Source organism: Electrona antarctica, assembly GCF_951216825.1.
Source record: "Electrona antarctica genome assembly, chromosome: 8".
In the NCBI taxonomy this organism is placed as follows: Eukaryota; Metazoa; Chordata; class Actinopteri; order Myctophiformes; family Myctophidae; genus Electrona; species Electrona antarctica.
Window position 1 is genome coordinate 5,159,305 of NC_136789.1, and position 14,121 is coordinate 5,173,425.

Genomic DNA, 14,121 nt, shown 5'->3' on the forward strand with positions numbered 1-14,121 from the left:
TGCGTGCTTTCTGCATTCAAGAAGGAGAATATCTCTGGAAAAGGCTCGTTTATTTGACACACGTGTGTCTGTGTGATTGTTTTTGGAGATTTTTTTTTTTTTTAATATATCTTTTTCCATCTGGCATATCCAGGGTTAACGTTGTGAAGGGAACTCATCACAGAAACTCCAATGGACGGTTCCTGCTTCTTATAACACACTTACAACAACTTGTCTTGAGCCAGACAGTGAGTCCATTAATGAAATTGTGTTCATGTCTGGTACTACTCATCAAATCTTCTTCTCAGGGCGCATTATGCATAGATAGATACATTTCTTTGTACGTGCACCATCACATGCACTAGGTGGTGCACTGTGTAAGTGAGCAGGAGTTTATAGGTTTGATCATTAGTAACAAAATCTGTTGCTCAGTAGCGCCACTTGCGCTCGCCTAGCGGCAACACCTATCACTCTTGTGTTATTACACCCCTCATGACCACGAATGAGCCAATAGGCTTTGGAAGGCAGAGTTGTCCCTGTGGCCGCCATTAAAGAAAGGAATCCATGAATTCAAATGGAAACCAACAGGAACCGAGACTGAAATAATGGTTGAAATAACCATAAAAATATAGGCCGATGGCAGATGTCGATCGTTTTTTAAGGATGCATTTCGTTTTTAGACTGGATTTTGTGGTGGAGGAGTAGACGGGACGTTTTCATCAGAGACCGTTTTAGGCTAAGGGGGAGGGGGAGAGTTGATTCTTTGCTCCCCTTTTCTTTTTGTTTTATCAACATTTTTCGCTTCCTTGAAATTTGTACAGTGTGTTTTTAAGATGTCGATGTAGAGATTGCAAAGTCGCTATATTCGCCTTTTATCCTGGACAAGGAACTGCAATTGGAAGGTTGTTAAATTAACTATCCTGCAGCCAAATGTTAAAAAATAATATTTCTCGTTGATTGGCCAGCACATCTTAGAAAACACAATTGCAAATTGTTCTTTATTTCCCGGGAACTGAAATGGTGGAATGTTCGACCGCGCGCTGAAAGGATGAGTTCTTGTTTTGTACCTAACGGGGCCAGCTTGGAGGACTGCCATTCCAATCTATTCTGTCTGGTAAGAGATTTAAAACTAAAGGAAAGCAGCCATTTTTAACTAGCTGAGAGGGGCTAAGCTAACGTTAGCCACACAGGCTGAGTTGATAGTATAGCTTAGCTGGAGGAGGAGAGCAGCCAGGCTTATGGCCTGTCTAGCTGACATCATTTTCGGCAACAATGTTTCCAGATGAGTTCGCTACTAGTGACGTTGTTGTAGCACTTTGTCAGTGAGTTACAACGCAGGCGACTTTATTATCACCTCTTTTCCATTGCATGTTCCAATCAGTTTCGCTTGACAAGTGGTGACCCGAAGGCAAAACACTTTCTCTCTTGTTAAGCTTCTGCAAAGACAGCAATGTGTCGTTAATTGGTCATAACCACATTCCATTACACTGCATCGGTATTGAATGCAATGATTGTGTTGTGTAAAAACACAGAATGCAGCAGTACAGCTGGATAACTGATTCCAACACACTTCTGTCTTGTGTACTATAAAGCTCGCATGTTGACAAACATGTCAGTGACTATATTCGTTCTATTTATAAATGTCCCAAATCATTTGTGTAATATTTCATCTTAATCGTTAGTTTCCGATATGTTGTTTATTCCGATATGTTGTTTATTACTTTCATGTCTAGTACACACACCAACTGGGGACACGGGACAAAACCGTTATATAATCTCTGGCATGCATTCTTGGATATGTAATAGTAATTTAGGTAGTTGGGGTCGTTGATAATCTCAGGAGATGAAAGGCTTATGTTTTTAGTCGCATTAGAAGTAATTTCTCAGTGTCTCTAGTGTTCTCATATTACACCAGTTACACTTTACTGTTGTCAATTGTAATTTGTTACCTAAAGAAGTTGTGGTTGTGCTCCTCCCTCTTGGAAAAGTTCACAAGTCTCGTTTCCAGCCAAACAAAACAGGCGCTCAATATCCACAGAACAAGGCATGGCAATAAATATAGTGGTTTATACAGTTGTACGTTGCTTGGATTACTGTGAACATAAACTCTTTTATTAAACTCGTTTATTTTTTCCTCTGGCCCGATACTATTCTTGCATGCTACACAACTTAACAGAAGACTTGAAGTGAAGTAATGTGTACAGGGTAGTTGGGGACAAGTAGCTGTAGTGCTGCCTGTCTGATTGACATTTTCCTGCACATTGAGACTAAGCACAACACCACTGCTGTCTGCTGTGCTGTTATTATGACTCACGCTGTGAACAGACTCCACTTTGTGGTTTTATGGAGAAAGAATGTGAACACATTGTGGTCTTTTTTCCTCTTAAGGTTATCTTTCGGTACTCCAGTCTGGAATCAGCTAGCACTCAATCATTGTATTCTTTAATTTTACAATTTGAAGCACGTTTTTTTTCTTCTTTCTATCCTCTGTTTATCCATCCGTGTGTTGTTATTATTATGCATCACTGACAAGCTCTTTCCATTAAATCAGTAGTTTGAGTTGCCCCCAGTTGGCAGGGTACATCCCTTAACTTTGTCAACAGTGAATACTGTACTCCAAATTATTTTGGGCCAAGGTTAGCAGCAGCATTTAAAGCCAGTTGTAAGTAGGTCATGACATTTTAGTTGATGATTAATTGTCATACAAATAATTGTTAATGATTTCATTGGCATTGAATATTAGAACATATCACTTAGTATGATATTTATTTTTGCCTTTTTTAGACTTTAAAAAAAACTTTCACAAATGTTCAAAATCTGTCAAAACACATTGACATTGTGCGTTGTGTTGATTTATGGTATTTCCTTACATTTCACCCAGCTGTTTTATATACCGGTAGATGAAGGGGAAATATTTGAATGATTATGCAAAAGTAATTGGGATTAACTCAAATGATTGCGATAGGGATAGTTGTAAGTACTATTCAAAAAGAGAGTGCTGACTAGAAACCTGTAGGATTTGCATCCCTCAGTGCAAACATGCAAACACACTTGTTAAGGTCATGTTCTCTTCTTGACAGTCCTGTTACAGTGGGAGTGGTGTCTTAGAAGCTGTTGCTGGGGGAGCATCTGCAAGATGATTTAAGTAGCTTCACCTGTTGCTTGTCTCATAACTTAGAGAAAGACAGGAAGGCAGCTGTTTGAACTTAGATTTGCTTGGAGACTGAGAACGTTAAGTGGCTTACAGGAAGGTGAGTGGCTGGCAAAAGCAGGGGTCGTACTCGCAACCCCTACATGCACGCCACCTTATGAAAGCTTAGTTACAACATTGACTTTATATTCCCCCTAATGTTGTGATTTGAATAGTTGGATTTGACATGATCCTCTTTGCTTCTCTCCTGCCCTGTTGGGTGACATTGTAAGCATTTTGGTCAGCATACTCTGATACACAAACAGGACAGAAGCGCTGCATGCAGACAGACACAAAGTGATGCATCTAACAGCTGCAAAAAAAGCAATGCTTAATAATATACCAAGACAAGATATGCATGTGTATTGTATACTGTACATATGAGAGCTCATGAGTGCTCTTTTTTACACTCTCTCTTTAAATATTTATTTTATTTTTTACGGTTTTATTTATTATTACCTATATGCTGCGGCATTGTCTGAATGAAGCCGAACAAAAATATGTTTTACTCTTATGTACCTCGAAGCACATAGTTTGCATGTGTAACACACATGCATATGAAGTAGGGCTGAGGGCTTGAGAAGTAGGGCTGGGCAATTAACCAAAAATATATCAAAACCAATATTTAGAATATAACAGAATAATCGAGAAGCAACTAAGCAAGGTTTTTCGGGGGAATTATTTTTTCATGCATATCAAAGAATCGGGCATGAAATAAATAGTAATAGATTGTTTATATTCAATTACTAATTAGTATTAATTCAACCACTTAACCCTGTATTGTACTTTGTTAAACAAAATGAAAATTGCCGATCTACAAACGAGGCGCTGTGACCTTGTAGAGCTGCTATTTTACTATAAAAGAAGAAGCCAGATATAACAACAGCAGTGAACATAACAGATTTATCCATGATGGATCAATCTACCTTAACAACAGCAGTGAACATAACAGATTTATCCATGACGGATCAATGTACCTTTTGGATATATTGTTGACGGAGAATGCAGCACTCATGTACCCAGTTGTTGACAGAGGTGCAGAATGCAGATCTAGCATAGCCGACATTGCTGCATAGTTCAAGGAACTGCCAGTGCTAAAATTATTTTTAGATTACATTTAGTGTAGCCTAATTACTATTGGAGCTTGTAATTGCTGCTGATGGCACAGTAATAATCCACTAATAACCCAGGACTGGGATTCAGGCTTGACTTGGTTGGTTGGCTACATGGCATGATGACATTCAATCACATTACAATATTTCCATTTTGTATATAATAGACATATCCAAATGTGTGAAAGATAACGTTTGATTTGCCACAATGAGGACGTTCCCAAATTGAGATAATGATATCATACTGATGATATTAGAAAGTCGTGGGGGGGTAAGACAAATCATTTGGCGTTTCTGTGTGGTACTTTTCAGGGTGTATGCTGTTTTAAATCTGGCCATCTGTTTGATGTTGAAGCACAGAATACCAGGTGTAGGCCAATGAAAATAGAGGGTATGCGCAAGTGAATGGGAAATCGAGTGGCAAATCGAGTGGCAAAGTGACTTGGCAAAGTGAATTTAATGTCGTTTAACATCATTTAATGCAATCAGATTGACTTTTCTGTTTAGATGTATGGGCTATTAAGGCCAGAAAAGTCGTTTTTGCCACTCAGTAGGCATTCCCGCATAACTTCCGGGTATGATGATGATGTCACGCGCATCCCCTCTATAGCATAATGTAAATGAACAGTTCATTGATCAGATCAGGCTATACTATTCAGAATCAGAACAGAAGCACCCATGAAGCCTTTTCATTTAACCACATTTATATTATTAATTTTATTTTGGCCATTTTCTGAACAAGTATATAGAGCTTAAGTGGTTAAACCACAATTACGGTAGAGTATGCTTTTGTGTAATATATTTTGAGGGCAAAGTGCCATAATGTATTCAGTTTCTTACTTGGCAGAGAAACCCCACCACTGTTTAAACTGCCATCTCATATATTTCTAATGTAAACCTTTAGGCATTGTCCAATAATTCTACACTACTCAATTCCAGTAATATTGTATCAGTAGGTTTTATTATTGTCATGTTTGCACTTGGCAGAGGCTGTGTGCTACCCGTCAAAGTTAAACTCTAACTTGGCATTCACAAGTTGTGGTCATTTACTTAAGCAAACACTGGTGATCATGTTGGAAAATGGTAGTGTTCTCTTTGCCTACTATTTCAGAAGCTGCCAGATAGCACACGGTAGTGTATAATCTACAGTTGACCTGCTATTGTAGTTCATGCTAGGTCCTTGGTTTACCTATGACCCTAGATTACTGAGGCACTCCACTGTCTGTCTCTCTGCATGTGTTGTTTACCTTGTTTACTGTGCTCTGGAAAAAGAGCGTCTGCCAAATGCATAAATTAAACCTTTTGTCAACATCGGTATCTGGCTCTGCAATGATGAAGCCGAAGTGTAGTTTTAAATTGTTTTCTAAAAAGCAAGCTCTACAAGCTCCCATGTTGTGCTGTCATGCATTGTGAACTTGTAGATCTGTTATTTTTGAAAATGTTAGAATAGTGCCACAATGACTTTGGTTGATGTTTGGGTGGTGCAGTTACCTTGTCATGATCTAACTAGTCCAATTGGCGAGATATCTTGCTCAGTTGCTCCATTGATTAGAAACTGTTATTACAAAAATAGACTCCTAAATTACATGCATTGCACGGTGCCAGTTTAACAGCTCTCAAAGTCACTCTTTTAGCACATAAGTGACTTTAACCACAAGGCAAACAAACAAAGCTGATTCTAATATAACATCACAACACGGTTACGACATAAAAAAATATCTCACCTTTAATCAAATCTACGTTTTTCAGATTGATTACAGTTGAACTCTTTGACAAAACGTTGGTAATCTGGCGTCTAGGACTCTCAAATTGGGATCTGCATCGGACCCAAACATCTGGCGCCAGCCCTGAGGGGAGAAGAATAGACTTGCAGGCAAAAAATATAAAAATATAAATAGAAGTTTCTAAATAAAATATGTTGTTCAGTTGCCGGCTGCTTGTACTGACTGATGAAAAACTTGCCATGTTGTTCAGTAATATAGAAAAGTGTGATGCATCGCGATTTATCGTATCGTAACTTGGTGAATCGTAATCCCAACACCCCCCCTTTATTTTACTCTTTATGAAAACAACAAAAACGATGGAGCTTGCACAAAAACTACTTACACCCACTTCTTTACACCTATAAACCTGTGACATGACATTCTGAAGCAGAGCTGATTACAGATGGATGTAAGCATGTAGTTACACCACATGGCTTATTTGAATAGGCTATACAGCACCAAACGATGGGTGATCTTTTAAATTCTAAAAATCACAATAATCATATTCATTTTCACATTTTCACAGTTTACATAATTAATGTATTCTCACAGTTATTTTACTTACTTGACCTATAACAAAGAACAGCCTATAGTGGGGGAGCCTATGTAACCACTGGGAATGGTTCATTAGGACTATGTTTATCCTACATATAGTGCATATGATCTGGTTTCACACTTAAAAGTTGTCCCCTACCCTCACTTTGCATTTTGTGCCCAGATGTTTCCTAGCAAGTTGCAGGTGTCATAATACAAGCTCACACTCTCCTGCAAGGAGTCTCCTAACCGCTGTAGTCTGGTTGTTAGACACCAGACAAGCTCTGTCATTAGCGCTGTGTGTGTAACTATAAAGATTTGGCACAATCATTTGTTGCAGTTTTTAAATTCCTTTTGAGACAGAACATTCATTAGGGAGCATAATGTATTTCTCTATCGTGCAGCGAATAAACAAAGCTTGAGCATATGTTTTGTTCTTTTGTACTGTATGCTTGCGATTCATGATATGACCTATCATTAGACATGAGGACTAAATAATGTACTTTTGTGATTGTTTAACTGGTCTGTTGGACCACATGTTGAAAATTGTCCTTTTGCTAAATGTGACGTAGTTCATAAATCTTTACAAACAGTTGACATTCGAGAATACTGATATAGAGCTCTCAGCTCGACCAAAACATTTGTTTGACCGATACGTAATATAGAATAGATCATTATTTGACTTTTGTTTAATTACATCAATATTCTGATTTTTAGAGCAGCTTGCCTTCACACGTATAGTTGGTAGACTCAGGAGTGAAGTTTCAACATTGTTGCATTTTCATTTGGTGCAGTTTGCGTTCATATTGCACTTTGTCAAGTTCACCAAACATGGAAACAAATGTCACGCAGTTGAAACGGCTTGCTCGTTTATTGGACAACATTTCTAGGGAAATTAATGGAAGTCCATTAGTCCAGAAATTAAATAACTACTACAATGAAATAAATAAATATTTATTTATGTTATTGTATTTCTTATTTATATCACTGGGTATTCAATTTATTTCATTGTGGTATTTATTATAATTTTTAGCCTATAGATATTTTAGCCTATAGAAACTCACCAATATTTTCTGGTCTTCCATATAGGATTGTACTTATGAAGCTGGATTCAGATTTTAACTTCAGGGGTAATACCTGTTTCAGGGTTTACAAGTCGGTCAGCAGTCGTTCACTTCTTGCAAATGTATAGGCATTAGGCAATTCGTCGTACAACATGGTCGCGCACCGAAAACAACGGATCTACAAGCTCACAACGTGTCGAAGAGGTGACATGTTGTGAGCATGTAGATCGGCTATTTTTGACGTGCAACCCGTTGTAGCTACGCCACAGTTATTGAGCATTACCGGGGTACCGAAAGTCCAATGCCCACTAGCCTATGCATCTATACTGTACCAATGAAGTATCGTTTGATTAGGCAACTGTAGCCCTTTGGCTTTCTCTGATTTTCATGAGATCTACCAGCCTACAGAATAGGAGGGAGGGCGTTATCTCTGTCAGCTTCTTGAGCTGTGCAGGCTATCAAAACCATTTCATTGTGCTTTTCTATACCCATGCCATCCTTGAAGGCAAGCACTAACAAAATAAGCCTACTTAAGATATGAAATAAATTATAGCAACGGTAGGCTGCACTCTCTCTCTCTCCCTCAACCTCTCTCTCTCTCTCTCTCTCTCTCTCTCTCTCTCTCTCTCTCTCTCTCTCTCTCTCAGAGAGACATGACTGTTCATAATTACCCTACATGTACAACACTTCTTCATTCAACTAATTATGTTTAATAATTGTATTAATATGCCAGCCTTTACTTTAGCAACCACAGCCTACAGCCTATTGTGCCCTGAGCAAACAAGCTGTCTCTTAAACAGCCTGCTGATTTCTACAATAGAATATGACTGTCTGGCGCCAGGATAAAGTGACTGAGGGGTGGTTGAAAATCGCGAGAGGGCAGATCATATATTTGATTCTGCCACGATTTATTTTTAATTATTAATTTACCCTACGTCTGTTACGATGTTGGAACTGCCATTTAGCCTACTAGAACAGTTAGAGGTAGGCTTTAGGCTAAATAGTGCATGGGCTAGTGCAGGGGTTCTCAACATTTTTGGCTGGAGACCTGCCGAAAAGGCTTTGGCCATGTCTCGTGATCCCCGCGCCGAGACATGGCAGAGAATTTCGAGAGTCCAAGCAGGCAATAGAAATGATTAGACCCAGTGCAAACAAATTCAAAGTTTAGGCCATCACCTACGCAACATGTTAATTTAAAGAAATACACAAGTGTAAATGTAGTCAGATGAATGATGGGGCAGTGATATTATAAGGCTGCTATTTACACATTCACAAAGTAGGCAAATTCTTTTTGCAAGCAGTCATGCATTTGGCAGCTTCAACTAGCTTCCCTAATTTGCTTAAATTATTCCTATTTGTTTAATAAAGTTAAGGATTTGGTCGAAAGTTATCATCCGTTATAGAATAATAATATATTGAATTAACATATGTGCACTATAATAATTATTATTGACTGTCTTTTATTGGTTCACTTGCATTCTTACCTACAGTGAACGGAACTCTGGTGCAGTTGGAAGAGAGTGTTTTTGTCAGACCAGAGTTCGTATGACTGTTGTTCACACCAGTGTAAATGAACAGCACATTCCGACAATACGATCCAGGGTTCGTTTTAATCGAATTAAAGCAACCAGGACAGGTGTGAAGGCACCCTATCTGGCCTCCCTAATTTGGACATGTACATGTTATAAGCAAAGCATTTTCAAAAGGTTTTAAAAAATAGCTTGCTTATCTACAAGCTCACAACGAGTTGCAACGGGACACATAGTTTGTGTAGTGATCTTTAATCAAATCTAAGTTTTTCAAATTGGTTAGAAAATGTTGCATTTATTGACAAATAACCGCAAAACATCTGTAATTGGTAGTCTGGGACAAGATCTGAGAATCTGGCGTCAAACTATATAGTTATGTGCACTGCACACACATTTCATATTGTTGGATTAGACGCAGAAGTTAAACTAAGTAAAAACTGCATTGACAGTTTGGATTCTTTATAATTTGCTCACATGATCTTGAGATATAATGTGCTGATAGGCCTGCATGTGCTCACTGCTTATCCAATGGCTAACCTAAGTTGTTGTGATCCAGCTCTGCTCTAGTTGACACCACAGAATGCTCTGTTTTGACACCCTGCCACCCCGCACACACACACCCCTTGCCCCCGCCCCCCTACCCCTAACAAATCTCCTAGCTTATCCATAGCTTGGCAAAAGACCACCGCTCCCCCACCAGAAGGACGGGTAATCACTCGTTCAGGCTCAACGCCTCTCTGCTTGATTTAAGAACCCCCCCCTCCAGATTTGTAATAGATAAATTGGTTAAATCTACAGAACGACAGCTTGTCCACTCCATCTATACAGAACACAGCTAAACGGCATGTCGGAAACAAGCCGTCCATGTTTGTACAGATTATTTAAAATGCCTACAAGGAGAGATGGAAGACTAAAAGCTTTGATGGAAATGAGGACGTATGCCTGAGGCATGCTGTGCGTGTATGTGTGCTGTGTTGTTTCTCTGTGTGTGTGTGCTGTGTTCTTTCTCTGTGTGTGTGTGTGTGTGCGTGTGCGTGTGCGTGTGTGACGTGTGTGTGTGTGTGCGTGTGCGTGTGCGTGGTAGACATGGTTGGGTTGTCGGTGCTCGGGTGATGAGCAGCAGTGCTAGCTAGCAGTGGAGCGTAATGTTCCTGCTTTAACACTTAATAACCCTGGCAGTGATTTACTGCCTATGAGGCTTTTTGCTGTGTGTGTTTTGTTCTCTTTATAAAAGGCAGGCAGTGTTTAGAGAATGACAAAGCCCCCCCCCCCCCCCCCCCCCCATCTCCAGGCACTCATCATTAATGAGGATTAAGGTGCTGACCACATTTAGCGGCATTGGGATTTTTTATTTATTCATTTATTAATTATTTACATACCGAACATGTTGTTCTTGTCGACAGTGAAAGCACCTTGCCTGAAAAAAGGGCACAAGACCAAAAAGTCAGTCTATGTTTATGTGTCTTGAGTGAGGTTGTTAATTAGCATTTTCATCTCCCTCTCCCTCTGTTCTCTGTTCTTCTTCCTTCATCTATTTGGCTTTGTAAGAGTTCATATTAATAAAAGGATTTAATAACCTCTCTTTAAACCTCAGCTCAGCATCACGTGTTTACTCCCAAGTACAATATCTCTCTCTCTCTCTCTCTCTCTCTCTCTCTCTCTCATTCCTCCTCTTAACTGCCTCCCCTATTGTTTCCAGGCCGACCTGACGGGGATCAAATGGAAGAGGTATGTGTGGCAGGGCCCCACCTCGGCACCCATCCTCTTCCCCGTGACAGAGGAGGACCCCATCCTGTGCAGCTACAGCCGCTGTCTGAAGGCGGACGTGCTGAGCGTGTGGCGGCGGAGCCAGCGGCCAGGACGCAGGGAGCTCTGGCTCTTCTGGTGGGGCGACGATCCCAACTTCGCCGATCTCATCCACCATGAACTTGCAGGTAACGCTAACGCAAGAGAGCATGATACAGAGCAGATGTTGCGAAAGTCTTGCATTGAATGAAAGTCTTTCATTGACTCTTGTGTGCGTGACGGTTCGGGCGCGATTCAAAATAAAAAGAGCAAAGCGTGTCCTTACATCCTCTCGTGACAGAGAGGAGGATGTGAAAAGTGATAATTTCTATGTAGGGTTTTATGTCTCTCTGGTGTCTTTTGCTCTGACACAAGAAATGGGGTTGATGAATTTGATAGCCGTTTGACAATCGCTTGTACTTTCTTTGTCGTTGGATTCACTCAAGGTTATGAAGGTTATTAAAAGGAAGTTAAGGAAGTCAGATAAGTTAGATAATTGACACAGGGGTGAAAAATTAGTTACAAAATCGTGGGATAAAATTATAGATAAAAAAAGGAAGTTAATTATCATTATTAAGTGATAGTTAATAAAATAGTGACTTGTTAAGTGCTTTTGTAAAGCTGACAATGATGACAAGTCAAGCAGTTCACAGCCTGATTGTCAGGCAGACAAACTGGGAGATTCCTGTGTAAGCGAGAGCTTCTGGGAGTGTTGAGTCTATGTGATCTGATGCCTTCTTAACATTTCCCCCCCTGGCTGAATGATGAGTGAGCTGGGCTGGTTGGCCCTACCAGCAACTCTGGGGTAACTCCATCTCCACTGAGACACAAGGTGCCACACTTAGTTTCCTTCTTGTTTGTGTGTATATGAGAGTGAGAGAGACAAGACTGAAAGCGTGTGTGTGTGTGTGTGTGTGTGTGTGTGTGTGTGTGTGTGTGTGTGTGTGTGTGTGTGTGTGTGTGTGTGTTATCACCGAATGTTAAGTGGCTCCTGCCCTCCAGCAACCTATACTTTGCACTGATAGAACAAGTAAGCTGATGTCGCATGTCACCATTACCTAAAGGATGAGAAGACCAGGAGGGGAGGTGGCGGCCACGGAATAGAGCGCTCTCCTTCTCCAGTTGCTTTGATAAAAAATTGAATATGCAGGAGCAGTCATGCAGAAAAGAGGCAAACGCTTCATGGAAGTCTGTGCACCCCCCTCTTCCCCCTGTCCGTATTTCCTCCATCACTCTCTTCAGCAGGAGTGGTGTTAGCAGTCGAGATTACTGGAGGAGACCATCTTTATTCATAGTCTCCGCAGTTGAGATTGAACTCTAGAGTGTGAGCCATGCCCAGCCTCCGGTTGGCAGCCCCTTTTCCATTAAGGGACATTGTAGTACCTGAAGTGACCTCGAAAAGGGGGCTAAAGGATGTGATGGGCAGCTTATTCAGGCCTAACGGGCCACCGTGATAACCTGAAATGCCAGGCCCAGACCCTGCTAATGGAGTGTGCTGCCCTGTGTTGCAAGTCCGGTGGCATAAGGAATCTATATTTGGAGTCACAGCCTTCCTGTGCATGCCAAATTATTTCTGTTTCTGTTTATACATTACGATATGGTCGACGCCTCAACGGCGAACCTGCTCCGGTTTGTAGAACTGAGATTTTGTCAATTTGTAGCAGTGCCTGCCTTTTTGTGTTCTTTGGATGTTTTTTAATTAAACAATAACACACTTACCCCTTTTTGCGGGAATGAGGCTTGACCTGGGAAATCACACAGTGACTCTAGTCTACCACACTGAAGTGCGTGATGACACAGAGAGAGACCCCCACATGTTACCCTCCCTCCCATGCTGGTGTGAATGCTTCCCAGCTGGGAGGGTGGTGGTGTAACGTGCTCAGCCTGTTTTTTTGGAAGCTGCTCCCATCAGATGGAAGAAGACACTGAAGAACCCCCCCACCATTCTGCCTCTCTCTCTCTCGGTATCAGTCTCTCTCTCTCTCTCTCTCTCTCTCTCTCTCTCTCTCTCTCTCTCTCTCTCTCTCTCTCTCTCTCTCTCTCTCTGTCTCTCTGCATGGCTTCTCTTGGGGGGCACGGCCAATGAAGCAGAGAGGAGCAGCCGCACTGGACAGATCTGAGGGTCAGCCAGAGCAATCTCATCCCCTCCTTCCTCTGTGTGTGACTGCCTATCGATCTGGTTGAGACGCTTTGTCCTGAGACATGAGAAATACAGTTGTGTGTATGGGGGGGGGGGATTTTCCCCAGTGAGGGGTGGGAGGGGTTGGTAAGAAGCTGGCAAAATAAAAAATAAAAATAAAAACTTCGGCAAAAACAGAAGCGCAACACGAGGACAAGGAAACATTCAATGTCCAGTTTGTCAATTCACTGCTACTACTACTTTGGTGTTGCAATGTTGAAACTTTGAAGCAGAGTGTGTGGGGGGTGGGGGGGGGGGGGGGTGTTAGCCTTCGGTGTGTGTCAGTGAACTTGTGTTTTCTCACGGGGGAAGGCAGCACTCAGCAAGCCTCTTCTACAGGGCTCTAGTGGTCTGTGTGTGCCTGCCCGCGCGTGTGTGTAGCCTCAGTCAGCCAGGTTTGATGATTGACAGTCTGCTGTGGGAGGTTAGAGACTCCGCTGGGTGCTCCCGACAGCGGAGGTGAGAATGCACATCACATCAGTGAGTGTGCAGTGGCAGTGTCACAGACCATGTACGGCGGCACTGGCCCTGACTACTTGTGTCCTCAACTGTCCCTCAAAGCCCAGGAAACAAAATTATTATTTTTTAAAATAAAATAATGATTATATTATTATTCTAATTATTTCATTCAAGCTTGCCGGGCCATTAGGAGCTTGCTTCTGGGCCAGGTGTGGCCTGCGGATCGCCAACTGAATAGGCTAATTCACTGATGTTCAAAAGAGGTAGGCGATGTGAACGCACATAGTTACTGTGTATTTGTTTCCTTTGATTCCTTTGTTAACTTTTCAGCTTCGTGGATGTTTACACATTATTTTCGCTTGTCTGACAAACTCTAGCTCTCTTTTGGGACTTCAACACAATGTTCGTGGTAAACATGATTGTGATCACATGAACAGTCCTGGCTCTTCCTTTCATGTCAGTAGTAGGCATGGCACGGTGCCCCCCCCAGCTCTTCCTTTCATGTCAGTAGTAGGCATGGCACGGTG

The 14,121-nt window shown here is 41.3% G+C and overlaps 1 protein-coding gene across 1 annotated transcript in view; it reads left to right on the forward strand.

The window, feature by feature from the left end:
* Positions 1-548: 548 nt before the first annotated feature.
* The window catches only part of med13a (mediator complex subunit 13a), an 85,532-nt gene continuing 71,959 nt past the window's right edge, over positions 549-14,121 (forward strand). The window contains exons 1-2 of the mRNA XM_079508629.1: positions 549-1,093; positions 10,871-11,105. Of these exons, the coding sequence (XP_079364755.1) occupies positions 1,028-1,093; positions 10,871-11,105 (301 nt within the window). The 5' untranslated portion in view covers positions 549-1,027. The remainder of the gene's footprint in view (positions 1,094-10,870; positions 11,106-14,121) is intronic.